The sequence below is a fragment of the Ipomoea nil genome, unplaced genomic scaffold, assembly GCF_001879475.1.
Source record: "Ipomoea nil cultivar Tokyo-kokei standard unplaced genomic scaffold, Asagao_1.1 scaffold2036, whole genome shotgun sequence".
Taxonomy (NCBI): Eukaryota; Viridiplantae; Streptophyta; class Magnoliopsida; order Solanales; family Convolvulaceae; genus Ipomoea; species Ipomoea nil.
This window is the reverse complement of record NW_017618464.1, coordinates 2200513-2219128: the sequence shown is the minus strand read 5'-3', so window position 1 is coordinate 2219128 and position 18616 is coordinate 2200513. Positions and strand designations below refer to the sequence as shown.

Here is an 18616-nt window from a genome sequence, read left to right as displayed (position 1 = left end):
AACTTTCGTGTTCTATATTTCTGTGCGTTAAAACTCTACTGCCCAACTCCTCCTTATATAGGGGTGGAGGATTTAAATAGCTTTTATTATGCACTTAATGTAACACCCCCCCCCCCCCCCCCCCCTAAAACAGGCTAATTAAAACCTTAAAACATGCAGATAACACAACTAAACAACAAACACAGCGGAAGACTAAAGGATAACTGGATAAATAAAAATCCAAGTCATGGGGTGTTATGCCACGTCCACCAACAAAGATGAACGCTACCACAGAATCTGCATTGTTTACAACTATCCAAAAAAACTCAACAGTCTACAACTAGAGCGGCACACAGGCCATAAACCAATGGGAGAGCTATGCTAACAGGCACTAGACTGCGCACTCACCTAGACATCACCTGAAAGAACACAACAAAACATGGGACGACGCCCAGTCAGCGAATAAAGCTGGTAACCCACCAATACATGTGAAATAACATACATAAGTAAGATATAAGTTGTAAAGCCATTTTCGAAACGGAATACATAAGTATATAAGTCAAAACCAAGATCAATAGTCAACACAAGACTCAACACTCTCAACAAGGATACGAGAACACATCCCAAAACCACAAAGGATAACCACAACACAAAAGATAACGACAAGACCAATGGCATTACATGCCCTTGTGACTACACACGTCACAAGAAAGAGATTCATAACCACGGCTACACAAGCCCTCGTGACATCACCCATCACGAGTTGATATGCCTTCCTTATGCCCGGTTCCAACCTTATGGCTACCCCCAACCTTGTATCTTCTTTCCAACCATTACCTCCAGGACCCCTGTACTTCTTAGTCCAACCTTTTCCCTCCTGGACCGTCGTCCCCCACCAACAAACCACCAACAAGACCACCAATTTCATAGTACACGAGGGTACCGTACACACACACGGCAACACATGCTACCCAAGAAACACGTGAACCTTACACAAAGGTCACAACTCCATAATCACGTCACGGCTATCACGAGGACCACTGCAATACCTTGGTGACTAGTGTCTCATACCACTAATCGTGCAATCCAGGTAAAGCCACACACACATCACACCACAACAGGAATCAATCAACAGATCACAACGAAGATATGAAACCATACTCAATCAAGGAATGGGTCACAGCCCAACAACAACAACGATGAATAACACAAGTTATCATCAACCATTAAGAAGGTACAAACAACACACATGCTAGCATTTAAACACCGAACTAGCATGCTTATCAAACGGGTAAACCGAAGGTAGTTCCGAAGAACACACAAGACTCATCACGGTTCAACGAAACACAATGTTGAACACTTAGCACGATTCACGACACCAAAACCTACATGGAATCCTAGCATATAGTTCTAGACATACGAAACATCAAGAAGACACTCAAATAGTTCCACAAAAGAACATCGGTAAGTCAAAAGACCAAATACTAAGTCAAAAGAATCACGGGGAACAAATCCCAATCAAACACCACGGTGTTCCCCGCGGGTGGACCCACGGGTAGGTTCCCACCCGTGGTCCCGCCCGCGGGTACACTACCCACCGGCCTACGTTCCCCGTGGGTGGGCGGCGGGATGGAGCTCTACCCGTCGTTCCGCCCGCGGATACATATACCTGTACAAAATAATCCCTTCGGGGATTTTCAACTCCAAGCTCAAATTCAAATCCAAAACATGTCAAATCTTACCAAATACAACAAAATGACTTGAATCAAAGGAAATGCCAAGCAATGGCACACAAGAACCCTAAACACAAGCTCTAGATATGCATTTTCACAAGATCATGCATCAACACTCACATTTCATAGCAAAACACATGTAGAATCCAAGAAATATTCACATATAGGTAAGCAAAATAGGTATTGTAGAGCATGGGTTACCTCTTGTAGACTAAAGACTTCACTTTACACCTCAACAAGCTCCTCACAAGGCTCACTTTCCAAACCCACTTCAAGAACAAACCAAAAGATCATAAAGATCCTAGCTTTAAGAAAAGACACCTTAGATAAAATCAAAAACACAAGATGAACTTAGATCTTACCCTCCTAGATGCCCAAATATAGGAAAGGTTGAATCTTGGAAGCAACTCTTGAAATCTTGGCAAGGTTCCAACTTGGCTTGGAAGAAAAGCTACTCATCTTTTAGAGAGAGGGTGGAGCTAGATTTTTAGAAAAGTGTAAGGATAGAATGAAGATGGTCTACTAGGTTAGGTTACATTACCAACAAGTGAAAGGTCAAGAATACCCTTATTAACATTAGGAAATGTAAGGAACAAGGGAACTCCTTACAAAGCTCAAGGTACAACTTTGACTTTGGGGTTGACTAGTCAATTACTAGTCCCCAAGTATTGAATTTTCAGGATTTTAGGAATTAATTCACTAATTGAAATAGGATTAATTACTTAATTAATCCATTAATGGAATTTGGATTTTGGGGTGTCACACTTAAGGGCACCCCTCCACCTTCTTGTAACAGCAATCATTAGCATGGCCTTCAATTCAAAAATTAAAAATTGAAATTAACTCAAAAAATTAATTCCGTAACAATAGAATTGAACACTGAACGGTCACAAAACTGCACAGGTTCGTGTAGGCCGAAAGTTCTGCGAACAACAGTTCGCAGGTGCCGGCGCACTCGAGCTTGAATCAAGCCTTTTTCAATCTCGTCTAGTTGGAATTTGATTTGCACCCCCACCCACCCCCCCGCGCGCGCGCCAGAGAGCCTCTATGGTATACAATTCTACAAGCTTCAAAAGAGATCTTGTATATAAGGGGGGCAAATCCACTTTCCAAACCAATGTGGGACAAAAGCTCACTTTTTCCCTTCATTTTCCAACTCAAATGGGTCTACTTTGAGAATCAATATCTCATTCACCCATTATCCGTTTTGAGCGTACAATATATCGATCTCTTCGTCTCACTACGAAGAATCCAAATCCACTTTGACCCGACCCAAATCGGAAGTGGACCTACTGATAATTGTACCACAAAATATCCATTTAATATGCCATTTTATGCCATTTTAAGCTATTTTTTCCAACACTCCTTTGAAACGAAAGCCTTGAACGCCACCAATCCCACGAACAACGGGTGAACACACAGTGACCGAACAAGCTTGAGATTGGATACTCATACTCCCCCTCCAACGAAAGCTTCGAACGCCACGAGTCCCACGAATAATAGGGGAACACAAAGTGACCGAACAAGCTTGAGATTGGATACTCCCCTGAAACGAAAGCTGTAAACGCCACCAATCCCGCAACTTCGGGTGAACCAAAAGTGGACCGAACAAGCTTGAACACACAAAGTAAAGAAAACAAATTCCAAACTGGAGGACACAAATTCTTTCCTAGCAAAAGGGAAATATCTTGACTAACAACAGGGAAGTATGCTCCAAATGACGAGCATAAAAAAGGAGAGACAACACCAAAACGAAAGGAGAGAGAGGACCAAAACTAATACTTGAACTATACATTTATGTTTTATATGTTATATAATCAACACTGCTCAAACCAAATATTAATATGCTCATTCGAATTTAGATTAATTCGTTACTCGATCTTGAACCTGACTCAACAATAATCAATTGAAATGGAACAATAATCACCAAATTGATCTCCAGTAAGTAAGCTCATGAATTTGAGCTGCTTAGACTCCTCCTAGGCCAAACAAACAAACCATAAATGCAGAATCAAAGTGACAGGAAATATCTAAAGAGTTCCATTTAAGGATATTTGTTTACAGGGGGCAAGAATCTAGTAAAGAAAACAATGTATGTAAGAAATAAATATAAGAGTAGAAAAGAAACAAAAGAAATGTGGGGTGGAAATAAAGTATGATGCAACTTAACAGTTTTCTGATTAGTACAAGTGGAGTATAGGTTGTAGATTACCAAAGTGTCCTTTAATTTGTTGTATATATATATATATATATATATATATATATATATATATATGGTGCAGATAAGCATCATATGATGAGGGTGGGTGGGTGGGTATAGTAGCAAGCAACCTGCGCATGCAAATCATCAACGTGGAACTACAAATACCAAACCCCTTTTATCAGTTCACCTTCCCTTTTGCATCATGGACCATCTCATCTCATCTCCCTTCAATCCTATCTAGCTTCTATTATAATTCTTCATGCAATTAAGTTTAAATTTAATTTTTGCTTTCATATCTACAAATCTACATTATATTCTATTCTATTGTAGAATAATACGTAAGATAGATTGTATATGAAAAGTTCCCTTAAAGGTTAATGTTTTGTTAGTAGGTATTAACCGTATTTTTCTGGGCACCCATGGAGTGAAGTGAACACATATAACGTCATTCAGTTAACCTTGCACTTTAGTACTATCAAGCTCATTGCCCTTACTTGACCTCCTATCTTTTAGCTGATCTGAGATTAGTAGTCAAACCTTCGGTCTGTATTCAGGTTTACATCGTGGTGCCTTTGGATTTAAAAGTTTGGACCTTCTATCACATATAGCTTAAAAGATTTTTTAAAATTAATGACATTGAACAAATATGAGATATCATGGATGTGACTTGTTCATGTTTTATACAATCAATATATTCAAAAAGAAAAAAAAAAAAAAAAAAGTACATATAAGACAAATTATTGTCTAGCTATATTATAATTGATTAATTTTCAATTGAAGAAATTCTATAACTTGACAATCAATCAATAAAAATACATTATGTTAAAGGAAAAAAAGAAAATTATTCTGCCTAAATATCAGAAATATTCTTTTCTTTTTCTTGAAAATTAATTAATAGTGTAATATAATAGAAAGATAAAAGGGAGGGAACAAAAATATGATAGTTGACAGAGCACGTGACATGCACGCCTATGCATCCATTCATCCCATTACATTCTTTCACCTAATTCAGAGCATTCTCAAGTCACGTGTTTTACACGTGCCAACTCACATTTCCACTCCCCAGCCGTTAACTTAACGGCTACTCTCAAGTTGACGCACACCAGTTACTTACTTACACCTAAACAACGTAGAGTGTAGGAGATTAACAAAAAGGCTTACAATAAAACATCCGATAATACAAATATAATAATATTTTAATATTAAACACTCAGTTAACGGTGGTTTAAAACTTCGGAGACACTAATGCCTAGAATTTGTAAACCGCGCCGATTTTATCTCTCAAAGAGCCACGAGAGGATCCGACCCGAATATATCTCCGTAATCCAGGAAGTAATCGTCCGCCGGCAATGCCGACAGCCCGAACCCGGTATCATGACTTGACCCGATAAACATGCCGCAGCATTCTTCCTCGAAAATCTTGTCGGAAAAACCCGTTACGTCGAACACTTCGGGTACGGGTACCGGGTTGTCGAACTTGAACAAGTCGTTTGAGAATAATGGGTCGAACGGAGAGAAGTCCGGGAAGTTTTCCGGCACGGAAGTGTAGTCGGAGAAGTCTTGGCTCATTTCGACGGCGTCGTTTGGCAGGGGTGGAAGGAACGACTCCGTTTCGGGTTCTTCGTTGAAGAACAAAACGGATTTGGGAGAGCGTTGGTTGTTGTGGGACTCTTCGCCGGAGTTGTAGCCGGAATCTACTGATTTCGGCGGCTTGCGCTCCTCCGGTGGAGCCTTGACGGCGGCGGCGGCGGTTGGAGCGGAGAAGTTGGTCAGCGCGTCAGGCCCACGCATCTGGATGGCCGCGTTGTCGTAAACCATAGCGGCTTCTTCGGCGGTGTTGAAGGTTCCTAACCATACCCGCCGGCGGCTGAGAGGATCTCTTATTTCCGCCGCCCATTTCCCCCACGGCCGCTGCCTCACTCCTCTAAACTTCGTCACATTTTCCACCTTCCCGGAGTTCCCAACCGCCGGCGTCTCCGCCTTCTTCCGCCGCTTCGCCGCCGTGGGCCCACTCCTCACAACGCCGTTACAGCTTGCGTTACCGTCATCTCTCCCCCACGCCTCAAACGTGACCTCATTCACGTATTTCTTCACTCTTCTTCGCCAAAACAACCCTCCCTCCCCCTCCTCATCACCGGAGGAATCAGTAGCATCGCTATCAGTCACCGATATCCTCACAACTCTGGGCAACCCAGCATTCGTCTCCGACGACCTCATCCCGGAACACCCACCGTCCGGCAAATGCCTAACCGTCGTGGTTTGCCGTTTGTGCTCACTGTACTTCACTCTAGTGGACAACATGCCTTCTTCTTCCATATCTCCACCTCAGATTCGCATGGAAGGTTTAAACTTTAAAACTCCGAATCAAAAAGCAAAAAAGCACAAAGATTCCTAGAGCAAATTAAAGAGAGAACAAACTACCCATGCCTACGCACGAGCCTCGTAACCAAATCTAGAAAAGTTACAGAAAAGTGATTCAAAAAAATTAAAAAAAGAGAAAGAGAAGAGGATATGATTAGAAGAACCCCCACTGAAGAACAACCCAGAGAAGTTAAAAACTTTAAAGCAGAGTGGAGAATTTTTCCAAGAAAGTTTACGAGAGAAAAAGCGGAAAAGTGGAAGGGGAATCAGTTGGTTCTGCTAGTGTATATTAGAGTAAAAGAAGCTGGGGAGAAAAATATCTCAGACAAAAATGGTGAAATGTTTGAAGACCAGACAGAGAACAAAGTGAAGTGAGAGAGAGAGAGTGTTCTTTTGCGGTGAAGAAGGAAACCAATGCGAACTGTTTTATAGGATCCGGCGTAGACTAAACATCAAAACCTCTTTTTTCTTTTTTTGTTCTTAATCTTAATTAATGAGATTAATTTCATAATTAGTGTGGGAGTTAATGGCCATTAGAGTTACGGGTATGGAGCGGGTACGGTTAGATATTTTACGAATTACCGCACCGCCGCATAATATGGGTGGGACTCGATTTTGACCGAGGACGTGGGACCCGCGCCATTCGGGCTGACTCAGCAACGTGTGATACGAGTCACCGTTAAACCGTTAACACCTGCCTTACTAGATCTTGTTAATTATAATTTATACTTTTACCGCATTATTTATGTATGTACTTGTATCAGAAATTCAGATGTATAGTAAAATAGTAATTGCATGCTTTTTAATGATTTTTTTAAAATAATGAGTTGTTTTTTTTTTATAAAAAAAAGTTTATAATTCTATTAAACACTAAATATTATTTAAAATTTTTTAATGTTTTTTGGGGAAATATTTTTTTAAAAGGTTTGGGGAAATATTTAGTGCAAGTAAAGCTAGCAAACCTAATTAATAAGCAGTAATTATGATTAATTTATCCGATTTAATATTTACTCTTTTTTATTATTTTTAGAGTGATAAGAGAAACACCTGGTCACTACTCAAGCAAGGGTCATGTGGTGCACGGGGTAAATTCTGCCTTATAACTTAATTGGCAAAAGATCACAATAAGGTGAATCAACATATATTGCTCTCATTAACCAAGAAGGTCAATAGGCCGCTTCACGAAAAGTCAAACTTGTAACTTTATGGTTATTAAGTCAGTAGTTTGATTAACTTGTATTGGATTACACTTTATTTACTTTTTTATAACTTAAATTTTCTGACTTTACTCGACTATATATCATAGACGTCATGGACCCGCGCTCTTAGACCTATAAAGAGGCAAATAATTAAATCAATTTAACTTTGAATGTGAACACCAAATTGTATACTTGTCTGCCCAAAAAATTTAACCAAAACTTAAACCACCCATATTTGTGGGTAAAATTAATTGAATCCCTTCCTATCGCCTCCTCGAACTCTTACCATATCACCAAAAAAAATGTCTCAAATAAACATATAATTTTCATTCACTATATCAATAGCAAGGTGATTTAATATTTATTTACAGTACAAGAAGGTGGCATGGGCAGGCAACCTAGGATTTGCTGCCCTTTTTTTAATTTGTATTTTGCTGCTACGGTGCATGATCTCTTTTTCTTATGTTTCAACTTTCAATTGTTTAATACTTCTCACCAACCCCTACATAACCCAGCCATTACTATAGACATATGCCATTCTGAGATTTTGTTCATTACATCTTCAGAAAGTTGATAAAAGAATATATATAACTAATATAATTATAAATTCATAAGTTAAGTTTTTTCTTTATAAGAGATATATATACCAGCTAAAAAACTTTAGAAGTATGATATGATTCTAAGTTACATGTAGAACTCAAGAGAAGGATCCAACTGAGTTGCTGCGTCTCTTGAACTATGAGTTCGTGTATGTGTTAAAATCTATATTAATCTCACAATATTTTTTTTTTTTTTTGTACATATCCCACAATAATATATGAAACTAGCTCGCATGACAGCTCAGTTGGTCACATGAGTAAAATTTGGGAACAATGACTTCAGATCGAGTCTCATCAACGACAGTGTAAGAACAACCTCTCAAAGTGAGGATGACTTCTTGTGCACAGTAAGCAATGGTCTAACCTCTGTGTTTAGCTAAGTTACCATAATTTACATTCTCCCAAATGCTCTGTTCGGCCAGAACATGGGGAGGCCTTGGAGTTGGGGATTCAACCGTTTGGAAACAATATATGAAACTAGTCCAAATGAGTATTAGTCAAGCTCTATTTAATTAAGACAACTTTCTCAAATCTTTTAACCTTAATTCCAAGTGGTTTACAATTAAAAAAAACCCCATTACTTCTTGAGCTAATAGGTCGGTGGAAATCTTAAAGAACAATGTATTAGTTTGTGGGAGAATGGAAACATGTTTGGAGGTAAGGAAACAGCGGGAAGTAAAACATCATGGAAGGAACGTACGAGGAAGGGAAGCGGATTGGAGTAAAGTTCTGAGATTTCTAGGTTGCATGCATGGGCCGGTCCAAGGTTATTGGGTTCCTTGAGGAGCAAGAAGTCCAAGTGTTTGTGTACGACACATCAAACAAACATGCCGCTTTGCTTGTATTTTTTCGCATTTATAATTTAATTACGACAATTATTTCTTGGTCGGTTGACTAATAATTGCAAAGTCATTACTTGCTGCCTGCTTACATACTTACGTAGATGTATATATTTATCGCATAGTCCTTTCATTTGTTGTTTTGTATAGTTGTGGAAATATATTTAACTTTCAAGAGCACCAAAACTATGTACAAACAAGTAGAAAGAAATGGAGCCACTCCAGTTAAATTGGTCGAACTATTAGTTTAGTAATCATATGGATTCAAGTTTGGCTCACAATGACAATGTATGACTACACAAATTAAACACTAGGTATGTTGAGCCAAACAAATGTAAAACATATCTAGTAAAAATTAACATACAGAATTTAATTCAAACGTTTTCATAAAATTTTTTGGAAAAAGTGTCAAATTGACTCCCTAAGTCATTTGGATAATGCAATTAGGTCCCCTAAAAAAAAAAAAAAAAAAAAAAAAAAAGAAAGAGATGCATTAAGATTCCCTAAACCTGTAAAATTATTCAATCGAGTCCAAATCAACATTGTATAGCAGGTTAATTTTTCCCAAGCTTGACACATGTCACTTTTAAAATATATTTTTTATTTTTATGTTTTAAAATTTTGTATTTATTAATTTTTTTTTTTTTTAAAAAGAGTTTCACCCACCGAGATCCAGATCTGGACCTCATGTTTGACAGCCGTAGCTTCTGACGCGGTCGTCTATGAAGGAGGCAGTCACTGGCTGTCCGGTGGCTGAAACTCTTTTTTTTTTTTAATAAATAATTTAATAAATAAATAAACTATTTTTAAAGAATAAAAATAAAAAATAAAAATATATTTTTAAAGTGACATGTGTCAAGTTTGGAAAAATTTAACCTGCTATACAAGTTGATTTGAACTCAAGTAAACAATTTTACAAGTTTAGAGAATCTAAATGAAACTTTTTTTATTTAGAGAGTCTAACTGCACTATCTAAATGACTTAAGGGATAAATTTGACATTTTTCCAAACTTTTTTAATCACCTTAATCTTTAGATTAGTCGAGACATCTAACTAGATGAGTTAACCCAAACCAAGTAAATCATAATGGATAGACAAACAACTGAGCCACAACTAACTAGTAGTAGATACATACTGACTAGTCTGGACTCTGGAGTGTAGTCTAAATTTAATCTTAACAATATATTTGCTATGTTTATTAATAAAATGTTACACAATCAACAAGTACAGTTGGCACGCGGGGGCACGAGGGTATATTGATTAACATATAATATTAATATTAATTTTATTTTGTAGCATTCAATTTCCACTTGCTTATATTAAATTACATTCCTAACTAAAAAAAAAAAAATGAAAAATCAGTATCAACCAAAGTAAGCTTTTGAACCGTTCGATAGCAACACGTACAATTTCCTTTTAACACGTATAGATAAGCTACCCACCATATCAGAACTAGAATTCAAGTTACTTTCATCCTTTAATTTTTCTTACTTGTTTTTTCCTAAACGGTTGCTAGAGGTATAATATGATGTAAACACATATTAAAAAATATATACTCCTGTCTCATTTTATCTCTCCTACTTACTATTCATTAGTTTTTTACTGAAACCCAAACAACCAATAGCGCCTCCACTAAGGCTCGAACTCATAATCTTCCAAATGAAAATCCAACCCTGGTACCATTGGACCACATAGTCCTGGTACTATTCATTAATTAAATCAACTATTTCTTCTTTGTTTATTTTCTTTAGTATTTTTTATTTATTTTTAAATTTGATTTTTTGTGTTTAATAGTACTTTTTGTGTTGTTTCTAAATATATAAATTTTGTATACTAATTCTAAACTTAATACTAGTATTTTCACCCGTGCGATGCACGGAATGGAATTGTTGTAATATATTAAGAATATTTAAATCGATATATAATTATTTAAGAGTTAATTTCACCCGAGGTCGTTTATATTTCCTGACAATTCCAAATTTAATCCTAGACTATAGTTATTAATTATTACAATTTATTCTATGTTACAACTCTTACGTTAATATTCTTACTATTATTATTAACACTTAATTACTTTTAGATATTATTATTACCACTTATATTATTATTATTATTATTATTATTATTATTATTATTATTATTATTATTATTATTATTATTAGTTTCTTTTCAAGTACTGTTAGTATATAATGGTCGTGAGACACAATAATAATATAACCATAAATAAATATTCTTGTATTGTATTCCGGAGTTAATGCCATTTTTGGTCCTAGACTTATTGAGGCATTGACATTTTTCATCATCCATAATAAAAATTGCCACTTAGTAGACACTGTTATTGGTCGTTGGACAATTTTGATCATCCGTCAATGAAGTCGTTTGTTGACCGTGAATTAGAAGGGCTTTTCTGTCTTTTTATGTCTTATTCTTCTAATCTTGTTTAGATCAGCGCTGCTGTGACTCCTGTGAGGCGAGACTTGGCGGCTAAGTAGTAACCGTCGGTAGTGAGTAGCAGCGAGGTTCTTCTCCGGCGAGTTGTGGGTACCGCGGCGAGCATACGAGGCAGTAACTCCTTCCGGCGACGGACCAGTAAGGCAGATCTGGCGGTGCAGCAACAGATCCGGCGAGGTTGGGGCCTTCACCGGTGGTTTTTGGTTCCGGCGAAGCAGAGAGGGCAGCAGGTCGGCGAACCCTCCTATGGTAAATAGCAGTTGTAGTTGTAGATGGCGTGATGTAAGAATTTGCACCTGTAAGTCCTCCCTTCCATATTGACCACAAATATCCTTCCCATCTCTCTCGCTCGCTCTCTCTCTGACCACAACTACTTGGTGCACAACCTCAAAAACTCTGTTATTCTACCTGAAATTCATTGAAGTTTTAAGCTAAAAATGTGGAATCCGCCGCTCCCCAAAAATCGCATTGTCTGAGGGGTTGGAATGGCTGGTGTTGACTTCCTGGCTGCTGTAGCTTCATTTCCCAACCCGGATGATAAAATTCGGAGCACCAGCTTTGAGGTTCAAGGAGGTGGTAACACTGGCAATGCTTTGATAAAACCCGGATGATAAAATACGTCTTGGTCTTAATCCAAGGATCATATCTAAGGTTGTTGATGACTCGCATGGCGAAAGAATACTTGATGAGCTTGAAAGGGATGGTGTTGATACATCTTTTATGGTGGTGTCCAAAGGAGGAAACACACCATTCACATATGTCATTGTTGACAACCAAAAAAAAAAAAAAAAAAACTCGCACGTGCATTTTCACTCCAGGATATCCACCCATGATATCTGAGGGTCTACATACCCAAATCAAAATTGTCTTCAGCACTTGGAGTAAATATTGTCTACTTAGATGGAAGGCTGCATGAGACTGCTTTGATTATAGTGCAGGAAGCAAAGAGTAGGGACATACCTATTATAGTTGATGCAGAAAGGTTAAGGGAGGGGTTTGGTGATATTCCTGACTTTGCTAGTTATGTTGTATGCTCGACAAAATTTCCACAGGCATGGACTAACGCCCTTTCTATTCCAACTGCACTTGTTTCCATTATCTTGAGATTGATGTCAAATGTAAAATTCGTGATTGTTAGTTGGGTGAAGATAGTTTCTTAATGTTAGAAAGGACTGAAGCGGATAACCTCAGTTTGAAGAAATGGATGTAGTAGTAACCAATGGATGAAGAAATACAAGGATTAGAACATAAAAAGACAGAAAAACCCTTCTAATTCACGGTCAACAAACGGTGTCAATGACGAAGGATCAAAACTGTCCAACGATCAATAACAATGACTACTAAGTGGCAATTTTTATTATGGAGGATGAAATGTGTCAATGCTCCAATAAGTCTAGGACCAAAAATGGCATTAACTCTTGTATTCCGTGAGTCACAATAATAATATAACAATAATTAAATATTGTTCAATTCTATATTCTTCTAGGATTTCTATTACCATCATTAATTATTCCCAAATTTACCATAATTAAATAATTTGACCAATTATAAAGAAAGATTATTAAATAATGCACGGGACAATTGTTTGATTAAAATTTTTAAAAATTAATTAATAAAACATAAGGTTCTCATAGTTTTTTCTTAGAAACACTTTAATAAATTATTTTTTTTTTTAGAAATTGGTGGGCCAAACCGCCTACGGCAGTTTGCAGTGGATAGATCTCGAAAAAATACGCGATTTCAAAAAAACATTTGTCCAAAACGGACAACGGAGTCAAAAGTTATGCCTAGCCGAACTTTTGACACTTTACAACTTAAAAAAAATAATAAAAATTTAAAGGCCGGTTCAGCCGGCGAGGCGGCCGCTAAGGAGGACGATTCCGGCCTTCCTCGCCGCGGCCAGCGACACGATTTTTGCAACAATGATATATAAAATAGATATAGATTAGAATAGAAATATTATTACACAATTTTATAATATTAGAATAGAATTTTAACGCAGAATTATTGTACGAATGGGAAAGTAGAAATCAATATATTTTATTAGGAAGAGAGATTTTTTAGGAATTGAGCGGGAAGTTAAAATTTCAGGATTTTGTTTTTATATATAGTATAGATTGTATTACACAATTTTATAATATTAGAATAGAATTTTAACGCAGAATTATTGTACGAATGGGAAAGTAGAATCAATATATTTTATTAGGAAGAGAGATTTTTTAGGAATTGGGCGGGAAGTTAAAATTTCAGGATTTTGTTTTTATATATAGTATAGATTGATTGTATTACACAATTTTATAATATTAGAATAAAATTTTAAAGCAGAATTATTGTACGAATGGGAAAGTAGAAATCAATATATTTTATTAGGAAGAGAGATTTTTTAGGAATTGGGCGGGAAGTTAAAATTTCAGGATTTTGTTTTTATATATAGTATAGATTGTATTACACAATTTTATAATGTTAGAATAGAATTTTAACGCAGAATTATTGTACGAATGAGAAAGTAGAATCAATATATTTTATTAGGAAGAGAGATTTTTTAGGAATTGGGCGGGAAGTTAAAATTTCAGGATTTTGTTTTTATATATAGTATAGATAGATTGTATTACACAATTTTATAATATTAGAATAGAATTTTAACGCATAATTATTGTACGAATGGGAAAGTAGAAATCAATATATTTTATTAGGAAGAGAGTTTTTTAGGAATTGGGCGGGAAGTTAAAATTTCAGGATTTTGTTTTTATATATAGTATAGATTGTATTACACAATTTTATAATGTTAGAATAGAATTTTAACGCAGAATTATTGTACGAATGAGAAAGTAGAATCAATATATTTTAGGGAAAAGGGTCAAATAGGCCCTCGAACTTTAGCTTAAAAGTCAATTAGTCCCCTAAATTTTTTAAAGGTGCAATTATACCCATCAACAATTCATTTAGGTGCAATGAAGCCCAAAAACAAATTAATGACCTGCTATCACAAGTCATTAGACTTCAGGCCACCTTCCGGCGAATTTTCCGGCAAAAAAAAAAAAAAAAAAGTGACCGGCGAAATTTTCGGCAAAAAGAAGTGACGGGCGAAATTTTCGGCAAATCTGGGTCGGTTGCTAGTCACCATTTTTTTGCCGAAAAATTCGCTGGAATGTGGCCTGAACCCTAATGACCTGTAATAACAGGTCATTAACTTGTTTTTGGGCTTCATTGCAACTAAATGAATTGTTGATGGGTGTAATTGCACCTTTAAAAAGTTTAGGGGCCTAATTGACTTTTAAGCTAAAGTTCGAGGGCCTATTTGACCATTTTCTCTATATTTTATTAGGAAGAGAGATTTTTTAAGAATTGGGCGGGAAGTTAAAATTTCAGGATTTTGTTTTTATATATAGTATAGATTATGAAAAATTGAGTTAAAAATAACTTCAGTCAAGCCTCGTTAACCAAACTAGACACATAAAATGGGATGAAGGGAGATTTTTTTTTTTTTTTTTTTTTTTTTGGTACGCCAGAGGGACCCAAAAGTCTCAAAATTAATAAATTCTTCTTGTAGGATAGCTACGCCTCTCGCATTGGAGAATAAAGCCTTGATGCCTTCTGGGATTGCGCGCTTCAGGATCATCGTCCCCTAGTCGGTACATTGGCCAAATATTCTATTGTATTTAGAATCAATAGCACGAATTGCTAGGGGACTGGGGAACATTCATGTTCACCATGTTAAGAGGTCAGCGAATATAGTGGCTCATGCACTCGTTCGGGCAATTATTTTTATGTCTGTCCTGGAATCGTGATCTGTGATCCCTCCTGCATGTATCTCTGAGTTATTAAGTCATTAATGAAGTTTGTTATTTAAAAAAAAAAAAAGAATCAACAGCACGAATGTAGGATAATTATAACGAACTATGTGCATGCTCATGGTTAAGAAGTCAATTTGGGCATACCAAGTGAGGTAGGTCATACAACTATACAAGTTTTCCTTGTGAAGTATATGTCCTTTATCTAAGTCTTTTCTCATGAAGTATATTAATTAACCTCAACAGTTCTGTACTATGATAGTAGATTGATAGGTAACAAATATTGTAATTTCTTATAGGAAAAATGACAATTTTTTCTCCGCGCGAGAGAACCTCTATATTATATAATTCAACTATCTATAAAATGGTTATATATATATATATATATATATATATATATATATATATATATAATGATGTAAATATCTTTCTTTCTTTTTTTTCAATGTGAGACAAGTGCTTAATTCAAGTATTTCTACCTTCATTTTCTAAGTCAAATGGTCTACTTTGAAATTAATTTCTCATTCACTCATTATCTGTTTCAAGTGTAAAATATATCAATCTCTTCGTCTCACTACGAAGAACCCAAATCCACTTCAACCTCGATCCAAAAACGGAAGTGGACCCACATATATTTATACCACAAAATACCACTTACAAATTACAATGTCATTTTTAATAATTTTTTTTCCAACACTTTTAACATTTTTTCTCCCTGAATTATTTATGTATCCAGATTATTTTAAAAGTGGACATGGCGATTCCACTCTCTTCCCCCTTGTTAAATAGGCTTTTGGATTACTGTTAAAAAATAAGGGCAAAATAGGAAGGTATTTCATTTGTTTTTCTTCTCCGACAAATTATTGTTTATATATGAAAATAAGAATAAATGCGAAAAAGAACAAGCACCATTTACAAATATTATAATTATAATTTTAACCCAATATTAACAACAAAATTAATGCTAGTAATGTTTCAAAAAAAATTATGCTAGCTAGAAACAAAATTAAGATTTAAACACAAATAATACATTAATGCTAAATTTGTGTTTAAGTCTTAATTTTGTTACTAACATTAATTTAAAATTATATTTATATATTTTGCAAATGATGTATGTTCTTTTTTTCTTTTTTTTTTTTTTAAATATATTCTGATTCCACATGTAAGCAATAATTTGTTGGTGAAAGAAAAGTGTTTTGAAATACTAATTTTACCCTTATTATCAACAACCTAAAAACCTATATATTTAACATGGAGGGGCAAAAAGCAACATTTTAAAATAATTGACGGAACAAATGTAAATAAATAAATAATTTAAAAAGCAAAAAATGTCATAAGTATATAATTCAGGGAGAAAAAATATTATTTTCTCTTTCTTATATCTATTGATTGAATACCCTATATTATATGTAAATATTTGATACAAATAGCGTTGTCCACTTGTCCGTAATCTAATTAGGCTAGCCTGACGCGTAAACTTAAAATCAAGAGATTAACTTGATAGCCTTGATTAGTCTTTTAAAGCCTACCCAATGATTTGCCGATTTGTCTTTTAATTATATTTGGATTATACATCATCACTTTGTGCCTTGACGTTAATCTTTGTTTTCTTCTTATTATTTAGCCGTAAGGCAACTTGCTTTAATCGGATTCTCAGCCCCAAGAGTGTTTTAAGTATTAAAGATTAAGGAATAATTAATTTTCATTAACTAATGTTAATTGAGGTTGAAGATCTTACCGGGTTAGATTTGTTCACAAACAAAAGACATAAAAAAGGTTGTCATTAAGCATTAAGAATGAATGCATAATGCTAATACTTCGGCGGCACAAATGGCATTATCTAGAAAAGACTGCACAGAAATTTTTAATTAATTTGTTTTCTTTATTCTTATTTAGTTGTGTTAGTCAAGGAGTCAAGGTATATATATATGGTATTTCAATCAAAATTCACTCCATAAAAATAACAACCATCCAAAATAGCAGTGATAAACTCCTTATAAGTTTGTTATTTTAAATATAAAAAAAGTAATTTAATTGGTAAAATTAATATTTACTCAACAATATTCTATTGAGATCCCGCTCTAAAGTTAAAGAGAAGATTGGAATAAGCTGTGAAATGTTTGATTATTCTTGCCCTAAAGTGGATTGAACATGATTTTCGTACCCAAATGTTATAAGTATGATTTTTAACAACATTTTCTTAGTTGAGGTTGTCACACAAGGTTTTTCTACTATGTGATTTACATCTCATGTGTTGTTTATAGAGTAAATACCCAAAATGGTCCCTCGACTATAGCTAAATTCACAAATTAGTCATCGACTTTCAATTTCAACCAATTAAGTCCTTAACTTTATAATTTTAACACAACTTGGTCCTCTGTCTATTTGACCATTTGTTGACTGTGGATTTTGAGGATATATATGTAATTTCATGGTCCATCGTCGGGGTTTTAAGGTTCCGATTGCATTTTCAGACCGCACTGTTACATTTGAATCCACTGCCGAAAGCAATCTACCAAATCCGGTCGCCTTTCTTCATCCTCCCTTTGAATTCAATGTAGTTGAGTTCGTACCAGTGCGAAGAAGGCGGTGTGTTTCCGAACCGGTGCAACGTCATCCTGGAGGCCTCCACGTGCTCCGACGAGAGCTAAAGGTTATTCTGGAGATCGTCGATCACGGTCAACAAATGGTCAAATAGATGGAGGACCAAATCGTGTCAAAATTGCAAAGTTAAGGACTTAATTGGTTGAAATTGAAAGTCAAGAACCAATTTGTGAATTTAGCTATAGTATGTGGACCATTTTAGGTATTTACTCTTGTTTATATGTTATTATAAAGGAACATGATTTACTTATTACACACCAACAACTAATGGTCATGAGTTACTCTCGTCACCCAAAAAATGATTAGAATAAGACTTGCCAACACCTTATCAGTTGAGCCCGTCGCACAAAACTAAGTCTCTTAACAATTTACTTCTCCGGTGTAATTTGTGACAGAAGCAGTGTTTACTAATATATGTACACTCTCATTTAATGATGTCAGATATTCCTCGCCACCCAAGAAGATTTGAATATGAGTATATGAGTTATATAGATTAAAATTTTAAATTAAGACAAAAGAAGAGCCAAGTAGCTAATTAATTAGGTGTGGCGTTTTCTTCTTGGTACACAGCTAACACAACAACGTGCATGAAAACCATGGACAAGGACAAGAAACACAAGTACACTAGATTCGACAAATACCCTTTTTTTGATGTTTTTGTTTTGATCCTAATTTCTAGGTTTCTTTTTTGTGTAATATATGCAAAGTTACGTTGTGGAGGGTTAGTTTAACGTTTAAGCAGAACGATGATGGGCTACAAGTCAAATCAATAGCATCAGCCCCAAGATCTCCTTCGAGCCTCAAAACACTCCGACTTAAGAATTTGTTTGTTATTATTGGAGACATCAAATTGGAAT

General features: G+C 35.6%; 1 protein-coding gene across 3 annotated transcripts; it reads right to left on the bottom strand.

Moving 5' to 3' along the window:
• Positions 1 to 4833: 4833 nt before the first annotated feature.
• On the bottom strand, positions 4834 to 6667 carry LOC109147709 (ethylene-responsive transcription factor CRF2). Of its 3 annotated transcripts, none has more exons than XM_019295351.1 (2): positions 6149 to 6661; positions 4834 to 6118 (listed from the first exon to the last, which is right to left on the bottom strand). In XM_019295351.1, the coding sequence occupies exons 1-2, from the start codon at positions 6229 to 6231 to the stop codon at positions 5197 to 5199; spliced, it is 1005 nt and encodes a 334-aa protein (XP_019150896.1). In that variant the 5' UTR covers positions 6232 to 6661; the 3' UTR covers positions 4834 to 5196. The 3 variants fall into 3 exon arrangements, with proteins under 3 accessions (XP_019150896.1, XP_019150897.1, XP_019150895.1); XM_019295352.1 differs by having other exon boundaries at positions 4834 to 6122; positions 6153 to 6661; XM_019295350.1 differs by having other exon boundaries at positions 4834 to 6667.
• Between the last annotated feature and the right edge of the window lie 11949 nt (positions 6668 to 18616).

What these genes read in the sequence shown, in the direction of transcription:
- LOC109147709 (XM_019295350.1), bottom strand. Translation starts at nt 6,231, where the DNA reads ATGGAAGAAGAAGGCATGTTGTCCACTAGAGTGAAGTACAGTGAGCAC.